This window comes from Primulina huaijiensis, chromosome 6 (assembly GCF_012295235.1).
Source record: "Primulina huaijiensis isolate GDHJ02 chromosome 6, ASM1229523v2, whole genome shotgun sequence".
NCBI lineage: Eukaryota > Viridiplantae > Streptophyta > Magnoliopsida > Lamiales > Gesneriaceae > Primulina > Primulina huaijiensis.
Genome location: NC_133311.1, coordinates 13,852,708 through 13,877,450, shown reverse-complemented (window position 1 = coordinate 13,877,450; position 24,743 = coordinate 13,852,708). Strand labels below are relative to the sequence as shown.

Sequence of the window (24,743 nt, the reverse complement as noted above, 5' to 3'; positions counted from 1 at the left end):
GATCTTCCACATCAGAAAAGATTTTTTGAGATTTTTTATTTAAGGCGAGATTATTTTGTCCAGTCTACTAAATTGCTGTAGACATAATGGCGGGAAAGTACAAGATAGCAAAGTTCAACGGAAGCAATTTTATGCTGTGGAAAATAAAGATACAAGCAGTTTTAAGAAAAGAGAATTGTTTGGCGGCTATTGGAGATAGACTGGTGGAGATTACAGATGATGGAAAGTGGAATGAGATGAATGATAATGATGTTGCCAATTTACAATTAGCTATAGCTGACGAAGTACTGTCAAGTATCTCTGAGATAAAAACATCCAAAGTTATTTGGGATACTCTGACAAAGATGTACGAGGTCAAGTCGCTACACAACATGATTTTCCTTAAGAGAAGGCTTTATACTCTTCAGATTGCGGAATCCTCATCGATGACCGACCATATCAACACACTAAATACTCTATTTGCCCAACTCACTTCCATGGGGCATAAAATAGGAAAAAATGAACGTGCGGAGCTTCTACTTCAAAGTCTACCAGATTCATATGATCAACTTATCATTAACATCACCAAAAATATTCTTATGGGCTTTCTAAGATTCGACGATGTCTTAACTGCGGTTCTCGGTGAAGAAAGTCGGCGCAAGAATAAGGAAGATAGGTTGGTAACATCGAAGCAGGCGGAGGCTTTACCGATGATAAGAGGAAGATTTATGGACCGTGACTCCAGTGGGAGCCAAAGACGAGGTAGATCAAAATCGAGAAGTAAGAAGAAAAATATTTACTGCTTTAAATGTGGCGGTAAAGGGCACTTCAAGAAAGAGTGTACGAGTATCGAGAAGAGTTCTCAAGGAAATATGGCCAGTACTTCAGGCAGTGGTGAAATATTATTCAGCGAAGCAGCAACAATTGCAGAAGGCAGACACAAATTTTGTGACACATGGATTATGGATTCAGGAGCGACGTGGCACATGACGTCTCGGAGAGAATGGTTTGACCATTATGAATCAGTCTCAGGAGGATCTGTATTCATGGGAAATGATAATGCCTTGGAAATCGCTGGGGTCGGTACTATCAAAATTAAAATGTTTGATGGCATCATTCGCACCATACAGGAGGTACGACATGTGAAAGGACTGACGAAAAATCTTTTGTCCTTGGGGCAATTCGATGACATCGGGTGCAAAATTCGCATCGAAAACGGGATCATGAAAATTGTGAAAGGCGCGCTTGTGGTTGTGAAAGCGGAAAAGGTTGCTGCAAATCTGTATGTACTTTTGGGAGAAACACACAAAGAGGCAGAACCATCTGTTGCATCAAATGGTTCAGGAGAAGAATTAACAGTGTTATGGCATAGAAAGCTCGGGCATATGTCAGAACGGGGGTTGAAAATTCTTTCAGAACGGAAGCTGTTGCCGGGACTTACAAAAGTGTCACTACCTTTTTGTGAGCATTGTGTTACCAGTAAACAACACAGATTAAAGTTTGGCACTTCTACTGCCAAGAGTAAAAGCATATTGAAACTGATTCATTTGGATGTTTGGCAAGCACCGGTTGTATCCCTAGGAGGAGCGAGATACTTTGTCTCGTTCATTGATGATTTCTCTAGGAGATGTTGGGTGTATCCAATCAAGAAGAAATCAGATGCTTTCCAGATCTTCAAAGATTTCAAAGCGCGGGTTGAACTTGATTCAGAAAAGAAAATCAAGTGTTTGAGGACTGACAATGGAGGAGAATATACCAGTGACGAGTTTGATGCATTTTGTCAACATGAGGGCATCAAAAGACAGTTCACAACGGCTTACACACCTCAACAAAATGGAGTGGCGGAGCGGATGAACAGGACCTTGTTGGACAGAACAAGAGCTATGTTGAGGACTGCGGGTCTAGAAAAGTCATTTTGGGCGGAAGCATTCAGAACCGCTTGTTATATTATCAATCGTTCTCCTTCAGTGGCAATTGATCTGAAGACTCCGATGGAGATGTGGACTAGGAAGCCGACAGATTATTCTCATTTGCATACATTTGGAAGTCCGGTGTACGTTCTGTACAATGAACAAGAAAGATCGAAGTTGGATTCAAAATCCAGAAAATGTATCTTCTTGGGTTACGCTGATGGAGTAAAGGGGTTTCGCTTGTGGGATCCTACTGTTCACAAGCTTGTCATCAGCAGGGATGTTATCTTCGAAGAAGATAAAGTAAAGGGAGACAAAGGCACACCAAATTCAGAAACTACTATATTTCAGGTGGAAAATAAGACGGACGAAGGTCAAGTTTCTTGTGAAGCAGTACCAAAGCACGAAGAACAAAAACAAGTTGAGTCTGAAGTTTCCAATATGAGGCAGTCAACTCGAGACAGAAGACCACCAGGTTGGCTTTCAGATTATGTCACTGAAAGCAATATTGCATATTGTCTATTATCAGAGGATGGTGAGCCATCGAGTTTTCACGAAACTACTCAAAGCTCAGATATATCCTTGTGGATGATAGCAATGCAAGAAGAATTGGAAACATTTAATAGGAATCAAACTTGGGATCTTGTTACACTACCACGAGGAAGGAAAGCCATTGGAAACAGATGGGTCTATAAGATCAAGCGTGATGACAATAACCAAGTGGAGTGGTATCGTGCTAGATTGGTGGTAAAAGGGAATGCTCAGAAAAAAGGCATTGACTTCAATGAGATATTTTCTCCTATGGTTCGGCTTACAACAGTCAGAATAGTGTTGGCATTGTGTGCGGTGTTTGACCTACATCTAGAACAGCTAGATGTGAAAACGGCATTTCTTCATGGAGATCTTGAAGAAAAAATTTATATGCTCCAGCCAAAAAGTTTTGCGGAAAAAGGCAAAGAGAACTTGGTTTGCAGGTTGAACAAATCTCTGTACGGTCTCAAATAGGCGCCAAGGTGTTGGTACAAGATATTTGATTCCTATATCATGAGCCTTGGATACAACAGACTGAGTGCAGACCCTTGTACGTATTTCAAGAGGTCTGGTGATGATTATATCATTTTGTTGTTGTATGTGGACGATATGTTGGTAGCAGGCCCCAACAAAGATCAGGTCCAAGGATTGAAGGCACAGTTGGCTAGGGAATTTGATATGAAGGACTTGGGACCAGCAAACAAGATTCTAGGGATGCAAGTTCATCGAGACAGAAGCAACAGAAAGATTTGGCTTTCCCAGAAAAATTATTTGAAGAAAGTCTTGCATCGCTTCAACATGAAAGATAGTAAGCCAATTTCGACCCCTCTTCCTGTTAACTTCAAGTTATCCTCCGAGATGTGTCCTAGCAGTGAAGCAGAGAGGATGGAGATGTCTCGAGTACCATATTCATCAGCAGTGGGAAGTTTGATGTTCGCCATGATCTGTACAAGACCGGACATTGCTCAAGCAGTGGGAGCAGTTAGTCGGTATATGGTGAATCCTGGAAGAGAGCATTGGAGCACTGTTAAGAGGATCCTTAGATACATTAAGGGTACCTCAAATGCTGCATTATGTTATGGAGGATCGGATTTTACACTCAGGGGCTATGTCGATTCAGATTATGCAGGTGATCCTGATAAGAGGAAATCTACTACTGGTTATGTGTTTATACTTGCAGGAGGAGCAGTAAGCTGGGTTTCAAAACTGCAGACAGTTGTGGCGTTATCTACAACAGAGGCAGAATACATGGCAGCTACTCAAGGTTGCAAGGAGGCAATATGGATTAAAACGTTATTGGAAGAGATCGGGCACAAACAAGAAAATGTTTCTTTGTTTTGTGACAGTCAGAGTGCATTGCTCATCGCAAAGAATTCAGTCTTTCATTCCAGGACGAAACACATTGGAGTACAATTTCACTTTGTGCGGGAAGTAGGAGAAGAAGGAAACGTGGATATGCAGAAGATCCATACAAAGGATAACATAGCTGATTTTCTGACCAAGCCAGTGAACACTGATAAGTTTGAGTGGTGTAGATCCTCAAGTGGTCTAGCGGAAATGTAAGCAGCAGGGAATGGCAAGATTGAAAAGATGTGTGGTGATGTGTTTAATTCTCAATCAAATCTCCAAGTGGGAGAAATGTCGGCAATATGAGCATTAAATGGACGAGTCAACAAAGGTTGGCATCTTTTACTCAGATAGAAAGGAACGCGTTTTATACGCGGTAGGATGCGTTCAGACGGAACGCGTTTTTAACGCGTTTTCACACTGACATGAAGTTCTATAAATAGTGCTCCATTCCTTCATTCTGATATCATCCCTTCTTTGATTTTTCTCTCTTCTTATAACATTCTTTAATATTTGTGAGGTGTTTGTTCTCCTGTATTAAGAGAGTGTGTGTTCTCTTTGGAAACACAGTGAGTGAGTTGTACACCACAAAATATTATAGTGAAAATTCTTTTCATCTTGCCCGTGGTTTTTTGCCCTAATAATTTTTAGGGGTTTTCCACGTAAATCTCGGTGTCCAGTTTATTCTTTATTTTCGGGTTTATTATCTCAAATTACCGCAAGTGGGACCAACAGTTGAAACACAATTTTAACTGAGTGGAAACTTGCGATGAAAATCGATGTAGATTCTACTATTGATGAATATTATGCTATAAAACATCATCGGGCTTCACTTAAATAGGTGAAATTGAATTATTAAATTTTATATATTCTATGCATTTTATTTGTTCAAAAATTTAGCCATCCCTTAAATAAATTTATGGCTCTGTCTTTGCCTGGGACCTGCTATGTGGGAATGTGATGCCTAAGATAAAAGCAAGGGTGTGAGGATCATCGCTCAATACGTAATGTATGAGTACACAAACCTATATACCACATGAATATGAAGTAATGATCATGGATCAATATTTGAATTTCATGCTCAGTCTAAAGCTCTTCAGCTTGTTGTATCTAATCTTTCATAAATACGGGGTAGCTCTTGCACACTCATCATGATCTTGGCCCTGAAATGTCCTGGTTCACTGTAGCATTATGTGTCATAGCATCAATATGTGGCTCTCGACACCTGATTAACCAAGGAAATCATGCATTATACAATGGCAAGTATATTACAACATACACATATGTATACTCAGCCGACCATCTCAGTCAGTGCTTACATACCTCTAAAACTGGTCTGGTAGTGTTTACGTTCCAATCCTAGACCTCATAACCAAAATAAATGTATTACTTCCTACATGTTCTTAGCTGCTTATTCCTTATCCACAAACTATGACTAAGGCTTTCGGGTCATACCTTCATCTGTGAACATCCCTTCGAGACGATAGCTTTGTCGCTCGATCCTTAAGTTGTTGCCCACTACATGAGCACTCCAAATTCAATCAGAAAAGCTGAAAAAATCAACCAAATTCGAGAGGAAGCTTTACAAATTGTGGAAAGAATCTGAAATTCTAATGGCCTATTTATATATTGAGTTCGGAAGTTCTGAACGTATGTGCCAAGTGCCAATGGAGATGTTTTCTCCCCTAGATGACGGTGTCTCCGGAAGCTCTGATATTGGGTTCGGAAGTTCCAAACTGTTGCGTGTTGATGCTCATTGGACGTGTTGATGTTGTGCTAGTTAGATTGTTTCAGAAGTTCCAAATTGTCCTTCTAAAGTTCCGAGATGTTTGGTAGATCTGAACTCTCCTTTAGTGGTTCAGAACTGTCTGCTATTTAATTGCTCAAATTTTCTCAATAATTAACATCCGAATCATGTTTAAACAATACTTTATTATAACTTAAATGTGTTATTACATGCCCGGATAAAAAGATTTTGTCCTCAAAACCACAATAGGGGTACATTAAACAGTTTAAATAAAATACATAACATGATACAATTTAAACAAGTAGAGATAATCACAACGTATAAGACTTTCAAGTTCCCAAGTGGCTTCTTCTGTTTCTTGTCATTGTCATTGTCATTGTCATTGTACTAACACAAGTGGAATGACCTTGTTCTTGAGTGTCTTTTCTTCACAATCCAAAATCTTGAGCGGTTGCTCCACATATAATAGATTTTCTTTGAGTTGCACATTTGTTGGATCCAAAATATGTGACGGATCTGTCACACATCTACTCAGTAACAATATGTGGAAGACATTGTGAATGCTAGATAGATAAAGCGATAATGCCATACTATAAGCCAAATGTCTGTCACTTTCCAAAATCTCAAACGGACTGATAAATCTCAGAGACAATTTCCCCTTGAGTCCAAATAGCATAACCCTTGTGAAGGGTTAAACTTTCAAGAAAAATTTTTCCTCTGGCCGAAACTGCAGGGTCTGCGCCTGGTATTTCTTGGCATTAAGAGCAATTTAACTCAATGGCAAAAGCAGGAGGCTCAACTTATGTTCGTACCTTCTTTTTATTTACTCCAACTTTCACTCAAAAGAATTGAATCTCAACCAATACACATCCCTCGAAAATTTCCAAATCTGCTAGTGCTAACTACTCACGTCATATCCTAATTTCAAACCACCGTCAACGAAGGTAGTTCACGTACTTGTTCATTCTTTCATATGAATTTATCGGCCAAAAAAATGTGGCATTTAAATAAAAGAACAATGTATCTGTGTTATCAGTTAAGACACTACTTTTTTGGCATTTTAAGTTTAGTTATAGCTATTGAAGCACTTACGGATTTCTTGTTACAGAGCATGCAGAAGAAAATCTAGGAAGGAAACTGCAAACCAATTGAAGACGGATTTTCTTGACGATCACAAGTCCCAAAGAATCAGTTGCTACCTAGTTCCTATTAGCTTTAGCTTTTCTTTTCCCCCTAACCAAATACATTTATACACCCAGATTACATCTAGTCTCATGCTTTTAGAAGAACATATAGTTTGGTAGGAGCAAAATCATGCAAGGAATAGTCTAACTTCCTTGCTTTCATGTAAATGTAGTAAAAAACGAAGTGTTTTACAGAAGAAACTATGAATGTTTTCTGTTTACCATGGTCCATCCTAACGTCAAGTATGATTAATTTAAATATTACCTACAAAAATATTCTTTACATTACAGTTTCTCCAATTCATACTTAAGTTTAAGATACTCCCTGGACTTGTCCCAAGATTGGATGTGTTAGACGCCATCAGGAAACGGGTCGGCAGAAATGAAATCTAATTACATCTTCATCTGTGAATTCTCATAGTTCTTGTCAAGAATTATATCAGAAGCACAAAATTTTTTCTTCTGACAACGTTATTCTACGGGTGCTATTACAAGAATTCTGTTTTCATCGTGTTTGTACTCAAGTTCTAGTAAGCTACATAATTCACTTTCTACTGATCCATATATACTCAACAGAAGTCATGGAGCGTTACATAGGTTGGTGAGCCTCTCTCGCCTCATACGGGTAGTAGGTTGCATCAAGGAGCATACGCCACATCAAGGAGCATACGCCAAAATATTGACGAGTAAATAAAATCGTCACATAACAAATCGTCAAGTCAGTTGTTCATGCGTTAGATATGCTCCACCTCAACTCTAACAAGCAGCTAAATGTTTGGATTCTTCACCTGATGACTATTTTTCAGTTGTGCTATCACGGTTTCATGTCTTAACAGCAGAAGACTGTTTGGTTGTGTAACCCGAGCTTTTTCCAATAAAAACACAGTAGCAACTTAAACTGACCAAATTCCAACATTGACTTCAAGCACTTCCTTATTCATTTTACTCGCCATATTACTTAAAAATCCAGTGTATATATACCACATATTTTAAAATTTTCAAGTATCTAACTCAAACTCAAAAACCAAGGAACGCCCCCAACCTCAAAACAATATAATATCAGCAATTATCCATCCTATCAATCCATAAATAATGTCTTTTTTTAAGAGCTGCAGATGACTTGTCTCACAGATCATTTCTGGTAATTATGTCAATGACTATTTTCGATTAAGTTCTGATTCTCTCATTCTTAAGCAGTTCATTTTTACGGGTCAAATTGTTAGGATTCCCATCGTTAATCTTCTCTTCCACTCTCCCCTTGCAGCATTTCTCTCCTTTCACTTGTCGGTTAGCGAATCACCTCTGGAATTTAAATCTCGTGTTGATTACGCTATATATGTATCTGAGTTTGAGCATGCTAGCACAGGAGTTCGACATTGGTTTCATCACTTGGGTTTCTTGCAGAAGTTACGATAATATCTTTAAAGAAAAACCAATTAAGAAACTATAGTGAGACATCAAAAGGAAAGATTATAATGGAGAAATATATGGTGAATAAAAATCACTGACAAAATGTTGAACAAAGTATACAGTATATGAAGTGTTACACCAGATCAAGGTTTTTACACTTTAAACTCATACACTGGAGCCAAAACCACTCCTTATATGTACATGAAGAAACTCATTTAAATGCCATCAAGTTTTCATTCCATGAGAGGAAAAAGACGATTGAAGAAGATCGTAAATAACTCAAATTTTCTTCTGAGCAGCCTGGCCATCAAGCAACTTGAGCCTACACCATCAAAATCAGAAGTCGAATTCTCCTGTTGCCTGAACAAGAAACAACACATTCGAAAAAATTTATTCTCCATTCCAATACTAGAGAGAATCTAATGTGTGTATAGATGATAAATAAAAGTCGAAATTGAAATGAGAAAGGGAAACAAAAAAACACCTTGTTGAACAAAATGTCTTTGTTATTTATGTGCATGATACCATCCTTCAACATGCATTTCCACCTGCTCTTGGTTCTTGTCACCTATATAGGAACCAATATTTTTTAGAATGATTCTAACGGTGGGATATCTCAATGATTTAGATCTGTATCTTTGTAGGAAAAGTAATATTCAAATTGGTACCTTGTCAAATTGAGCCAGAACCAAATGCATTGTGTTCAGGTCTTCCCCTTGGCCAACATCATCCAACTCATCGTCGTCATCTTCATTCAATGGTTCATCATCATCATCATCCCCCGTATCAATTTGAACAGGAGCAGGAGTTGCAGCTTGCATATCTAAAAATGCAGATAGTTGGAAAATTGAAATTGAAGCACGGATACTTTAATTTGGGCCAAGCTCCTAAACTATAATAGTGTACCGTTTGGTGCAGGGGTGTTCACTATATTGTAGTCTTCATTGACAACTCCTTGATAATTATAGATCTACAAGTCAGAATGAAGCAAACAAGTTACTAGTGAAAAAGTGGCTGTCAGCGAACAATACACACACAAGATAAATGTTACAGTGGTTCAAGACAAAAAAGAAGATTATTTTCTGCAATGAATGTAAAGTAATGATTTCCTACCACTGCAACACAACACAAATATAAACTCGCCCTTCTAAAAACTGTTACAAACTGTTGATTAAAAAACGGTATCACCTATTCGAACAAGGGAAAAAGTTTCAATTTAAAGTGCGCTGTGATTACTAAAAAGTACCACAATAGAGAAACAAAAACCACCATGTTCTAATAGCTAATCAGTCAAAACAGATTTTTTACTTCCCATGATACAATGCATTCAATCTGAAACACTAAGGAGATGCACACACAGGTTTAATAGCTCCACAAGAATGGACATTAAATAAAGATTTCTAAAAAAAACAGTATATAGACTTCTGAAAATACCAAAATCAAGGTAATAGGGCACAACCGGGGTAACCATGGCGTAAACTATATCATCAAATCAACCAAAGTTCAAACAAACTATTACCAACTGACACTTATTTTCTATGTTGCATGGATACGGATACGGCGACACGTCAAATTTTGAAAATATAAGACACGATACGGCTAGGATACGACAATCATTAAAATATATATAAATATTATATATATTTATATTTATATAAATTTAGTATTAAAAAGTAAAAATTATAGAGATAGATGTAATATTTTGAGCAGAAATAGAATGAAAGAAACGGAAAAATGTATAGAGACAGATGTAAAAATTATAGAGATAAATGTAATATTTTGAGCAGAAATAAAATGAAAGAGACTGACAAATGTATTTAGGGATTTAAAAGACCAACACAATTTATTTTAAATTATTTTTCTTTTAGTCCTTAGAAATTTTAATTTTTTTAATTAACCCCTAAAACTTTTAAATATTTGCAATTTTGCCCAAAACGTATCCACGCCGTATCCATGACGTGTCCTCGCCGTGTCCAAAACGTATCCGGCTGGTCAACCCTAAACAAAGTCAACGACACGGATTTTGAGATATCCGACACGCGGATACATCCGTGTCGTATCCGTATCCGATACTTCAAAAAAAAAAAATTTTAAGGTATCCGTGCTACATAGCTTATTTTCTAAGGTCGTTTGAGTAAAGTTCAAATTGATCTCACTTTTTCAAAGATAAATAGAGAATTAGATAGTTAAAAAAAAAAAAGGTCTCAGCAAATGCCAAGACATCTGTGGCACATCACAATATGCTTGCCACCAAATTGCTTTCGTGCATGATTTACGGGATAAAAGAATGCAAATCAGCTCGAGCTAACGGTTCAATGTAGATGGTTTATCTTAATAGTAAAATTATTCAATTGTTTGCACCATCAGGCTAAATATTGAAATTCCCTGAACCTGTCTAAAAGATGTGAGAGGGGTAACAGAAATAAGGATTACAAGATATTTTATTTCATTAGCCATAATAACTATTGAATATAATTGCCTTAAAACAGTGATGCATAAAATTAATTCAGTCAGAAAGCACACTTTATTTTATTTTATAACTTAAAATTGATAATCCATACTTTCCATGACCGAAAGTCATAAAAAGATTTCAACCCTTGAAGAGACAAGACATGTACTTATATCATAAGGTGGAATTATTGATTAAAAAAAAAACTTTAATGATCAGTCTCCTTTATTAAATTCAAGAAAAAAAAGCATGTTAGCTTGTCTGCATCTCCTCCATCCTGGAGACAATCTATTAGGTTTTTATCACTCGTCTATATTTTATGAAATATAAAAGCAAAAACACTTAGAGATAAAAGTGAGTTTATAATGTTACAATCCTAGATGGATGCCCTAACCTCTAAGGCAACAACTTTGAGCACCCACCCACCGACCTCGGACCTCCGATCCAAAGATTAAATTACACATCTTTACAGTATCACAATGTAATATAGTATTGGTTTAAAGATCTGGAATACTGATTTGCCGACTATGTGCCGAAAATATATCCCAAAATCATTAGGGTGAGCTAATGAAGAATTGGACTAATCACAGTCAGTATCAGTAAAATAAAAATATGAAAATAAATTGATAGATATGCCTGCATCATATGACTCAACAAGAAGGAATACGAGGAAATGTATTTGCAATCCAAATTAAGGTAAAATTTCAGCACATTGCCATAACACAACATAAACTTCATCTAGAGTGTGTAAATTAGATGTCAACAAGGGCACAAGATAGATCATACAAAGTTACAGATTAATTGCTTCATCGTGATGATGTGGTGAGCTGATAACCATGCAAATTACTATTGCTGATGCTGATATTAAACTCACATTGGGCGTAGAAAGCACATCATCATATGGATCAGGTATGGGGCCATCTAACTGTGGAATCCTAGATAGCGTTTGTTGAACACTCCCTTGAACCACCTGTCAAATGGCCATGATATTTAATTTCTGGAAAACCAAATCCAACACCCAATTTCAGTCAATAAACTAAAACCCCTAATTTGTAGGAATGAGAGTCCAATCAGATTTTTACTTCTTTCTTCTTGATCACAATCCATTGTTTTCAGTATGTTTCCTGCTTTATTTATTGGATGTCCTATGAACTGTGGTAGTTTATATTCAAAAAAACGAAGAAATATATCACTTGTTCATTTCCCAACATTAATGAACCTGCAGTAGGGTATATCAGATATTCTAGACAGTTGAAATATATTTAACAGCTGTCTGGGTTAGAAAATCAGACGCAGGTATCAGTAATAACCATCATCCACAGTGATCATGACATGAATAAGATCAGATATGCACTTTTATGAACTACAATTAGACAATCATCATAAAAGACAACTGCTCGTTGAAGAGGCTAGTACAGTCTACTTTCAATGCCAATCAGCCCGGTAGCCAATTGAAATGCCACTGAATCAGTAAATTCAACAGTTTTCCTCACAACTCACAATGAGAGTTCAGATGACAATTCCACTAAATAGCACTACCAATGGCATTAAAAAAATAGGGAATGTGGTTCTTGGGGAAGATGTGAAAATTAGGCCAGGCATAAAATAACATCACAATGTGCCCCTATTCTTCCTGTCATAATTGTACCAATAGAACCATGAAAGGCTAGAAATACGTACACCTTATCCTTATCACACAAACAAACAAAAAAGGATAAAATGAAGTTAACAACAAATGACTGATGGTCAATCTTTCACATCTGCCCCCGTTTTTGTGAATATCATTTATAGTTTCCTACTCTATAATTTTATTATCTTTGTTCAGAGAAAATATATCACACTATAAGATAACAACACAAGTATTATCTGGAGATCAAGCACAGACAATGCGACAGATTAAATTTCACCTAATCAATCCAAAGGCACATTTAGTTCTCCAGAATGGGAAGATGAAGTACTCCAACAAGAAATAACCACTCTAAGAGTCATCATCTCAAAGAGGAGGTCCTTTAATTTCAGATCGCACTTTACTGCTATTGAAGTGCTGGACGTCGATCGACATAAATACTGAAAGGAATAAATACTGAAAGGAGATGCAATAACAGAAGCTAATTTTACATGCCTACATTTATCAGAAGAACTTAACAAAAAATACGAATGAAGAGTTGAAAATTGTCTGAAGGATGCACATCAAGCCAAATGTGTGCATAAAATTGTTTTGGCAATTAATAGTTTTGTTCCATTTTTCTCAAAAATGAGTCGTGGAAAGTTATGCATACTTGGTCTTGTTTTCATCAATAAAATATTTTTTCTATACATTTAATGTACTGTAACGTACGAACATATTGGATTATTTAGTTTTTAATGACACAAATATTTTAAAATTATATAATATATTATATTTAGTTGGAATATACTCCCGGCATAAAAAAATAGACTTCATATATTTTTTTCTTGCCCCAAATATATTGCCAAGAATCTATATTTAGTTGTATTTATTTCTTTAACTAATATACCACTATTTAATACATTAGCTACTTCCAACAATTTTTATTATTACCATAAAGCACTCATTAAATAAGAATAAAATAGGAAATTTGTTTGTATGATTGCCTTTTCAATGATATCCTTAATATATGTGAAAAACAAACAAGACTATATATTTGGGACGGAGTCGTAATACATTACTAGAGCTGTTATTCAGATAGATGAAGGTTGAATTTAAAAAATATCTGTATAGGAGAATTTGAAATAGGGTGAAAGTGAACCACTGGAAAATTTGGATAATTGTTTGTTTTTACTTCATGGAAAAGAAATTTTTTCTGGAAACCAAAACAAGCACGACCTTTGAATATTTATTTATAGGGATAACATTCAAGGATAACCTTTCAAGCTAAACACTGACTAGTGATTACTAGGAAACAAACTGAATATTGAGGAGAAGAGAGATTTGGTATCTCAAAGAAAAGAAGGATTCACAACAAGCAACTGCGCGACACAATCACCTGAAGCAAAACATAGGTCGGTATTAACAAAAGATTGGTTAAAAATTTGGTTTCCAACAAACAAACTGTAACAATTGTCTAATACCAAAATCAATAGTATAATATCAAAATATTTTTTAGTTTCAATGCATGATAAGAATATCATAATTATTTTTATGATTCAGTGAAAATAATAATAATGCACATAACTAGCAAAATAATGTTATATTAGTAATTGATTAATTCATTGATTCCAAATAATAATTAAATAAGTAAGACAAGTTAACACATTCAATCATTAATTCTGTCACATATATATCTAAGATATAAGCTAACAAAACTATCAACCAAGTTTGCTGAAATATTTTGGTAGTTGACTTAACCACGCTATTTGGTTAGATACATTGAAAGGCAGAAATCAACGTTTTTGTTCATGCTATCGAATGAAGACCGTCTTAATGTGCATTTATGATGTGCCACTAGGATTGCAGAACGGAAGATCTTAGTAAGCAACATGAGTTCATCAGGGACCTTGGAATTGTGTTAGATATAGCCTGGCAATAGTTTTTTTTTTAGAACTTTGATGGTCAAAGGTAATTTATACCAATGGTTAATGCGATAAGAAAAGTATCTACCTTTTGCGCATCTGATAGAAGGTCAGCAGCTCCATCTTGTTGTGGGATGTATCCACCTGCATGATATTGTGGAGGGAAGTCCCCTCGCTTCCGTTTTCCAGAAGATACAAGGAAATCCTGCATTTATTTCTCCAGGATTAAATCTGATACTTAGCAAAATTCAGTAAACATTTAAGACAAGGAAATTATTATACAGGAGAAATAGAGTAAATAAGATCTACAATTCCCATAATCTACATTTCATGCTATAGCTGGATTCTTCAGCATTCAACTTTCAGATGAAGGAAAAAGTGAATGAGAAAAGAATATGCCTCCAAAAGTTCAGTATAGAAATCAGGTCAACATACTGCAACATCACAACATCCAAAAAATCTTTCAACATTCTTAAATCTACCGAATTTCTAATACACATCACATTTTTCTTCTAAGCAAACAAAAAAGGTGTTCCGTGAGATATGTGGAAATGAGGGACTTTCATCCTCATTGCTTTTAAATTTAATCTGACATGACGTTCATGGGCAGTGGCAGATCTTACCCAGTTGAATTTTGTTTTCTAACTGGATTTATTCAAAATATGTCATCTTAGAGCTTGATTACATCATAATCATTTCCTTACTGGTACAGACAACCTTCATAAGTGCCAAAACAACTTTATACCACCATAGTAATACATGATTTGTTGATTTGCAACAACTGCAAGAAAATAATCAGTGCAGAGTTCAATATCAAATTATCCATGCCAGTTTACAAGGCAAGTTTTATAAATCTATAACTTTTAAATTGAAGATTCAGCATATCAATGCCAGTTTACAAGGCAAGTTTTATAAGTTTCTGACTTTTAGATTGAAGATTCAGCATATACATGCCAGCTTACAAGGCAAGTTGTACAAGTCTCTCACTTTTAGATTGGAGATTCAACATAGAGTGAAAGAGTAGCATTGTTCGAAGTGTAATTAAAGGAAAACCAAAAGAGAAGATGGCATGATCTTTTGGCATTCAAAGCTTAACAAGTATAGATAATATAGTTGATATAAAGGCCAAGGTTTTTTTTCCTTAGAAGACTGAATAAAGAAACATAAGGCAGTTCATGTTATTTCCAGAAGATGGTTCAAAAAGATCGGTAAATGCTGGCCTGTAACCCAAACTTAATTTGAAGGGCGTCTAACATGAAACGAACCCTAATAAATAAGAAAAGCATAGACATTAAGCTCTAAATCATAGTTGAGGATATATTCTTGGTTTTCACATCTGGACAATAAACTTTAAGAATTTAACCATCTGGACAATAAACCCTGAGAATTAGAGCATGATTTGATTTATGATTGGTAGATGCTTCTTATAGATTATTTCTGAGGCAACAACACCATCAAGAAGATTTCATATGCCTAGACATTTAAACATAAAAGATTAATCTCTCTTCCAAACCTTCAACACGTAACACACACACGTCACATGTGGACAAAAATTAAGATATCATATAATTCTGTTCAAGAAAAGTGCAATCATAACTATGATCTCTCAGTTTTGTAGAACCAAATTTTATCCATTAAGTGTAAACCAAATTTCAAGTAGGAAAATACATTCAAAGCAATTAAACAATTAACATGAACAAGTCTCCAATAATAACATTCTATAGCAAACAGTTAAAAGATCAGAACCACAAACAACAGTCACCTGAGTTGCTTGCTGACGAGAAGCTCCCCTTTCAACTTCTTCACGACCTTCCACATAAGCTACAAGGAAAATACCAGAACTAATGCATGAAGATGGAACATTACTCACGAATTTTGTCGAGTAACACTATTAGTTAGAATATTCAACCATTCACATCGTTATCTGGTCATTATTACTTAATGGTTAGCTTCAAAAGCTTTCGTCCTTACACTCACCAATATTCACATCAAGAGGAGGCCTCTGATTCAACCAAGAAGAAGGAGGTTGCTGCAGGGGTAAATAAAAGAAATTTTAGTTTTAATAACCACCCAAAGACATGGAGAAAATACTCATCTCCTTATGTATTAAAGTGCGCTTCCATCTTACATATTTTTCACCAAATTTTTTTCTAAATATATCCATGAAATTGGAAATATGAGTGATCAGTGACCTATACTCCAGAAACAAATCTTCAACATGGACAAAGAAAAATGATGCCCATGCGACAGCAAAGATTGCTCAGCAGAAGATGTTTACCATATATGGATTAGGTCTTCCAACTCCAGTTTTTATGTCAGGAACCCCGCCATTGTTATTAGCAGATGAAAACTCATTTGGGGTGATCGGGGTGCCACCAACAGAATCATCGAACAAAGAAACAACATCAGTTCCTGGAAGCGGAGTCCGAGCTACTCCATGCAACGGTGTTTGTGCCATTCCAGGCAAAGGAGTCTGCGCCATAGGAGTTTGCAGTGGAGTCTACAAATCCCCAAAAATGAAAGCTTTCAATGCTTGCTGTTAAACAATCTAAAAAGTAACAAACTTCTGAATAAATATAGAAGTCTGACCGGTGGAAAGAGTAGATCAGCAGTTGGAGTTTCATACTCCTCAGTGCCATCGTAAGGCACGTTGAGGTCATGCACAGGGTTAGGAGTGATAGGACCCCCTGCTGCTGTCTTTTGCCCTGCTGAACGGTCAATGGGGCCCATTATTGCCCCAGATTGCATCATTTTCAGCTCCCACAACTGTCAAAAATCCACCACAAAATTCACCAACCCATATATTCCAGCCACAGATCCAACAATCTCAAACGCCCAAAAACTAAAACAAAACGCCCATCCACCACGAAATTACCGCAAAGATTCCATTGTCTTACCAAGCAGAACCCGCCAATAAAACCCAGCAAGCACGATTTCATACGGATGATTCAAGAAAATTGAAATAAAATCAATTCCAACAACAAAGATAACCACTTACGCCTTGGAGCTCAGCCAGAACACCCTCGCCAGGGCCTCCGTTGTTGATGAACTCATCGCGTACCTTGTTGATAACGTCTTCAATGACGTGGACATAAACGTTGCTTGTGGATGAACTCCCCATTTTCCCAGATTATTCCCTAGAAATCAGAGAAAACAAGATCGATAGCCTAGCAGATTGAACGAACCAATGAGGGTTTAGGGTTTGCGGACGACAATAGGGGAACAGAGGATATGAGAGAGAAGCCGCGGAACACAGATGGAAATAAAGCGTGGAATATAAATAGGTTTGCATCCATTTTTCATAGTTTGTCCACGTGGCGTCATCCGATAGCCCTGATACTTTTTTTATTTATATTTATATAATTAAATAATGGACATTTAATTTTTAATGCCAAATCTAATATAAAATTTGGGGCTTTTTAAATTATTTCAGATTTATTTAAATTATATCGATAAATCTAAGCTAATAAAGAATCTACCAAATAAGATGGATTTAAAATATCACAAAAAATCTAAGAATGATATTGTCTCAAGGCTAAATTTAGATCTTCAACCCAACTTGTTTCTTGAAAAATTATTACTTTTTAAAACTGAAATTATTATTTTTATTTGTAAATATGGATCATATCAACTCGTCTCATATATATAAATCTGTATAATTTGAACAAGTTCACACCCATTACTAGCTTGCAATCATTAGAGTTTGAGTTCTAAAATCCACCACTTTAGCAAGGCACTAGGTTTTATGATTCCATTAAAGTATGTTTTAACATTATTAGATGATATAATATTGATTGGCATAGTTAAAAGATTCGTGAATATAAAATGAATATATATAAATATATATATATNGTAGTACTCTACTACAAGGACTACCCTCACTGCAAGAGAATGGCCGAGATTTGGCCACACTTGAATTTAATGTGGGTCTCACATGTTTGTGATGACTATTTTCTGATGTGCTTTTAATTTCTCGGTTATATTTTAATCAATACATTTGGACATGAGATGTGCTCGGCCTAATTCACTAAGTAGCTAAGGGATGTTCTTGTACCTCATGATTTTGTCCCATGTGAAAAGCGATTTGAGAAGATTGAGAAAAAAAGAAAACAAACACAAAAAAATGTATTTTGTTTTGTATTAGGAGAAAAAGAATGAAAAAAGTTACCTAAGAGAGTCCAATGTTGTTCTTTTAGTGTGAGAGTTATCTCTTCTGAATCAAAAACAGAAATCATAACAGAAAAAATGGAAAAAGCTATCAATGAAGCCGTTAGTCTAGTGTGAGAGCTACCACTTATGGATAAAAATAAAGTGTGAATGAACTCAGGTGTATGCAGGAAATCAAAATTCTTTTTGAAATTAGAAGTGTTGTTAGTAGATCTTGTAACGCCACATTTAAGAACCTAACAATTTTATCACATATCTGACATTTCTTTAATATATCATTATTTAGACATAATTATGGCATGCATGTTAATAGTTATGTGATTTTTTCTTGGTCAGTGAGTTATGAGATTTGAATTTGTGACATTTGAATGAAACTCTAATCTTCATGATTTTGAATATTCTTGATTTCGGTGAATTAGTGGGTTGAGTCGATGATGAGTTAAATTTGTATGGTTTTTTTGAAATATACTCGCGTTGGTTTAACTTTTGTTATCGTTTGGTGAAAGAGTAAAACTTGATTGGTTATTGACAAGTTTTTCGGGAGGAAATGGTTACCGTTGAAAGCCATATCATTTAAATGACCAACATAAATGTAAATTTTTATTACTACTAATTAACTTGTCTCTTTTATCGAACTCTTTATGCCCTCATTGTTCTTGTTCTATGCATGAATTCTTGTTCTGTTTATAGCAATTTTCATATGTAATCTTTGATTATATCTCACAGATGGCTGGAACCAGATATGATCCTCAAAACATTCGAAGCAAAATGGCGGCAAGCGGAGGTGTTCCACCTTGTATGGCAACACCGTCTACAGAACCTCCTATTGTTTAATTTCTTCAAATAGTTGTGATCGTCGAGGACCCAATCCTTGTTGAAATCAGTGCCCTCTTATTGTCGAATTTCTTCAAATGGTTGTGGTCGCCAAGGACCCAATACATATTGAAACCATTGCCCCTAAGCAGCCAGGTAATGAAATAGATATAGAGAATCCGTCAGAATTTGAAGTGATGAACTGTGTCTTTCCTGTTACTCCGCAGTCTAGAAGGTCGAAGAGACAAGCAGGGTATGACCCTGATTTTGTCACATCTAAGAAGTTCGGAGCATCCTCTTCCACTGCCAATCTTCTGGATCCTGACTTCTCATCTGGAAATGATTATGATGATGAAAACTTTGAGTTGGTCGCAAGACCAAGACCTGTTGCTGATGAAAAAAAGACGCCCCCTACTGTGAATGAAAAGTTCTACCGAGGATGAAGAGTCATTGGATGCATTTCTTTTGCACCTGAAAGAAGAAGAAAAAAATCAAAAAACACAATCAAAATCGACTTTTGTTTCCGGACAAAAATAAGGGTGAAACAAATAACAAATATACTTTTGATATTATGTCTTTTGTGAGACCAAGATGGGCTTGACAGTGCTTGCAACTATAAAAACCGCATGATAAATGAAACTCCTAACACAAGTTCTTTACACTTAGAATGGAGAAGCCCTAGACCACGCGGAAGTGATGGAGAAGCCCTAAACAAAACCGACGAACCCCCTTCCCAGATCTGCACTTAGAATGGGGAAGCCCTAGCTATGTGCATTTGGAATTGAAACTTCTAGACTTAGAATTTTTATGTTCATCGATTAACAATACAAAAACGAAAGACATATTTTTTAACTCAGTTCTCCATATTACTTTTGCAATTATAAATTAGAAATTATATTTTGCAACCTATGACTTTGTCAAATAAATATTTCGACGTAAAATGTCTTTTAAAAATGTAACGGACGTTTTTATTTTTTTCAATGAAGTCTAAAACGGTTTTTACTTCATCAGTTCTATAACCAAAGTTGATAAATATATATTTCCTCGGTATTAATGATTGCTGAAGTAAAGAGTGACGAAGTCTATCTAAAGATTTCTACTAGTTGTAGGCTATTTATTCCTAGTTAGCAACAGTCATACACTTGAATGAATTTTATTTTGTGGTTAATCGGGTCTAAGAATGGAGAAACTTATTTTTTTTTATGTTTATAAGATTTTGTTATTATCATTGCATGCTAGCATCATGGAGTTTATCTAATGTATAGAAAAGCTTGTGTTACATGATTTTGTGAGTGTGCAAGGTATAATTGATGAAGACACGTAAAAGAAACCATTAAGTTTGGATTTGTTGGAATGTTGAAATAATTGGATAATAACACCTACAAACTAGATTTGAAGGGTAAGCATGGTGATAATATAAATTTTTTTGTTACTAACTTACTTTCTTTTTGTGTAGATAACAAAGATTTGAAAACAAATCTTTTTCAAGAATGTGAGAATGATGTGAACTTGATTTTGTATTATGTACTAACTTTTGGAAGAAATTTCAAAAAGCTTTGTTTTTTAGATTGTACAAGCTTGATGGTGATTAAAGATGGAGTTTCAAGCATTTTCAAAACGTTAAAGATGATAAAAGATTATGGTTGGAGGTTCAAAGTGAATAATGCTAATGGAGGTGATTCATTATTGAATGTTAAAAAACCACATGTCAATATCATAAAAGATTTATTGAGCCTTCAAAGCAATTCAATTACAAGCTGAAGATCTAAGATGTATTGAATGGATAGGTGAAACAAGTCTTGGAAGATGTTGAAGATAATGAACACCATAGATCATGATATCGAGTTTTGTCAAGTCCATGTTATTGAAGTTGTTTCAGAGTAGTCCAAGCCTATATGAAGTCGAATGGATCTAGACAAAGAGGGCCCGATTTTTAAGGATTTTTAGTTTCGAGTTTTAAAATAACTTAGACGTTATTTATATTTTTATTTATTTATTTATTTTTATTTAGGTGTCATATAATGTCAAGATTACAAGTATGTTTGAATTTCTTCTTTATTTAGGAATCTTTGATATAATCTACATTTTAACCTCGCTTTTAGGAGTCCTATTAAAATTAGAGTTTTATTTGTTCTATAAGACTCATATGTATTATAATTACATGATCATTATTCATTTATAAGAGAATACTTTTTACACAAAATTTGAGAGCTTTTACACTTGTTTATCTCCACTTTCATGTGAGCAACAAAATCAGACTTATCAAGATTTGCTCTTGTGGCGTTTGTCGACTTATCGTTATTAGGTTCTCAAAGACAAGTTCTTTGTGGGTTTACAACATCGTTATTTATCGTTAATTCGGTTCATATCTCTTTGTTTGATAGTAAGTCAAATTACAATTTTGAATTATTTTTGAGATCTTTGGGATTGTAATCAATCAGGTTTTGGGTTGACACTCTTGTTGTCTTGGGTTCACACCATAAGTTGGTATCGAGTTCATGCACTTTAGTGTCGGATCTCTATCACATCTATGAGTTACACACACACACACATGCGCGCGCGCGCACACACGCACGCACACAGTGGCGAACAGCCCACACTGGGCCAAAAAAAAATTAATAATATTTATAAATTCAAGTGGGCCAATTTTTTTTAAAAAAAAGCCCTCCACACAATTACACCACCACCGCTCCTATTACAGCCCATTTCCTCTTTCACCACCCTTTCACTTTTATTAATTTCTTTATCTTCTTGTTATTATCCAAAAGTAGCTTAGTTTCTGTCATGTCAAATCAACTCAGAACATACAATTCATCCCGCTAGAATTACACTGTGGGTCAAAGCAGATGGCGGGAGGCAACAGACCAGGGGCGAAGAGGGCTTCAATTGATTTGCTTTAATTACCTGGATTTAGGTATAAATTCAGAACTTTTAATTTTATGCTTTAATTTTCATTTTATTTTCCTTATAATTTCAAAAGTGTTGTTTGTTATCTTAATGTTTGTTCGATGTTGTTTTTCCCTATTTAGTGTGTTCCATTTGTTCTTAATTTGCGCCTCTAATATTTTTATGTAATCTATTGATTGTTATTTAATACCGTGGTGATAGATATTGATTATGAGTTATATGTTGATAGCTTTGTAATTGTTTCAACCTTGCATTTTCTCATCATCTTGGCACATTTTTTAAAGTATTAAACTAGAAAAACAATACATAAAAAAATATAACGCCTTTAAAAAAGAAATCAATGCGAGTTGTTTTATAAATAAATATATAAAACTAAACATATTATATTTTTATTTTATTTTATCAGGAAATCAATATTTACAATGCATAGATTTTTTAAAAGAAAAGATCCAGAACCAGAAGTACAAAGCATTGGAGATGTTAGGGTTGAAGAATTTGATTTCTCACAACTACCGGCAGATCCTGGACTTAAGACTCCAATTTGTGAATATAATTTTAATATTAGAGATCAAGTTCTAAGGGCGTATTTGCAAAAAAGTCCATGTCACCCTTCAGGCTATGAATTCCCAAAAAGAAAATTTCGAATAAGCCAATGTAGATGGTTCAATCCTTCATGGTTTAATGAATTTGGTGATTGGTTGGAGTATATTGTAGGAAAAAATGCTGCGTATTGTTTATATTGTTATCTCTTCAAGACAACTAAGGGAAAACAAGCATGAGGAGAGGCTTTTGTTAGTGAAGGATTCACAAATTGAAAGTGTAAAGATATGTTAAATATTCATGTTAGCCAGCATGACAGCGAACATCATAAAGCTTGAATGAATTGTGAAGCTTTGATGAATCAAGATGAGCACATTCAATCAGTTTTGCACAAACAGTAAAAGCAAATGCGGAATGATTATCGTATCCGTCTCAATGCTTCAATTGATTTTATTAGAGTTTTGTTGTGACAAGGGCATTCATTTCGAGGTCACGATGAAACTGAAAGTTCTCTTAATCCAGGTAACTTTCTTATCCAACTGAAATTTTTAGGTGCTCATAATAAAAAGATTAATGATGTGATATTGAAAAATGCTCCTAAAAATTGCAAGTCGACATCACCTGATATTCAGGACATAGTGAGTGCTTGTGCCACCGAAACGATTAATGTTATTATCAGTGACGTTGGTGATTCATTGTTCTCTATTTTAGTTGATGAATCTCTTGATCTGTCAACAAAGGAGCAAATGTTAGTTGTTATCCATTATGTGGATAGTAGTGGATATGTAATTGAACGCTTTATCGGTATGTAATTGAACGCTTTATCGGGATTGAACATCTTACCAGTACTACATCACTCTCACTTCAAGCTGCTATTGAAAGATGTTTTCTAGATATAATTTGAGCAAGTCTAAGTTGAGAGGACAATGTTTTGATGGAGCAAGTAATATGCAAGGTAAATTTAATGGTTTAAAAGCACTCATTTTAAAGGAGAACCCATGTGCATTTTACATACATTGTTTTGCCCATTAGCTTCAACTAGCTCTTATAGTTGTGGCCAAGAAAAATCTTCCGCTTTCTAATTTCTTTCGTGTTGTTGGTGATGTGTTAAATGTTGTTGGAGCATCTTGCAAACGTTATGATCTTCTTCGAGAGAAACAATCAGATTTTATTTTCGAGGCATTGGAGAGGGGCGGGATTTCAAGTGGCCGGGAACTTAATCAAGAAACTACCATTCAACGTGATGGGGATACACGTTGGGGGTCACATTACAATTCTTTGATAAGCTTGATTTCTATGTTCTCTGCTGTCATTGATGTGCTTGAAATAATTTCAGAAGATGATTTCAATTCTCCTGATTAAAATACTGAAGCATTTAATTTATTCAACTCAATACTTTTATTTGATTTTGCATTCGATCTACACTTGATGAAACATGTCTTAGTAATTTCGAGTGAATTGTTGACAACATTGCAAAAAAAAAAAAAAAGATTAGGATATTATGAATGCAATGAATTTTGTACAAATATGCAAACACCGACTCCAAAGAATGTGAGATGATGGTTGTGATTCATTTTTAGAAAAGGTTCACTGGTTTTGTGAGCGACATTACATTGATGTTCTCAAAATGGATGATATGTTCACACGTTGGGCGCCATGTGGTCGTCCCCATTGTAATCCACTATAAGTGACAAATTTGCATCATTATCATGTGGATTTATGCTATGGTGTTATCTACATGCAACTTCAAGAGTTAAATGATCGTTTCTCAGAGGTAGGTACAGAGTTACTCCTTTGTGTAGCTTGTTTGTGTCCACAAAACTTGTTTTTTGCTTTTGACAAGAAAAAATTGATGCAACTAGTTGAATTTTATCCACGAGATTTTTCAAGATTTGATCTCCTCACACTTGATGATCAACTTGAAACTTATATATGTGATATGCGTTCTAACAAAGCATTTCAAGGAATGAAAGGACTTGGTGATCTTTCAGATAAATTAGTTATGTCAAAGAAAAATATGGTATGCCCATTGGTTTATAAGCTTTTGACATTGGGATTAATTCTACCGGTTGCAACGGCAACAGTAGAGATGGTGTTTTCTGCCATGAGAATTGTGAAAGAAGACAGGTTGCGCAATCGAATGAGTGATGATTAGATGAATGGTAGTCTCATTGTCTATGTAGAGAAAGATATATTTCTAACCGTTGATAATGAATCTATTGTACAAA

At 35.3% G+C, this 24,743-nt stretch overlaps 1 protein-coding gene across 1 annotated transcript; it reads right to left on the bottom strand.

The window, feature by feature from the left end:
- Positions 1-8,174: 8,174 nt before the first annotated feature.
- Positions 8,175-17,338, bottom strand: LOC140979547 (transcription initiation factor IIA large subunit-like). Its single transcript, XM_073444988.1, has 11 exons — positions 17,087-17,338; positions 16,678-16,854; positions 16,367-16,588; positions 16,066-16,117; positions 15,851-15,909; positions 14,177-14,293; positions 11,432-11,527; positions 9,015-9,078; positions 8,777-8,931; positions 8,593-8,676; positions 8,175-8,468 (listed from the first exon to the last, which is right to left on the bottom strand). The coding sequence occupies exons 1-11, from the start codon at positions 17,207-17,209 to the stop codon at positions 8,445-8,447; spliced, it is 1,173 nt and encodes a 390-aa protein (XP_073301089.1). The 5' UTR covers positions 17,210-17,338; the 3' UTR covers positions 8,175-8,444.
- Positions 17,339-24,743: the final 7,405 nt, after the last annotated feature.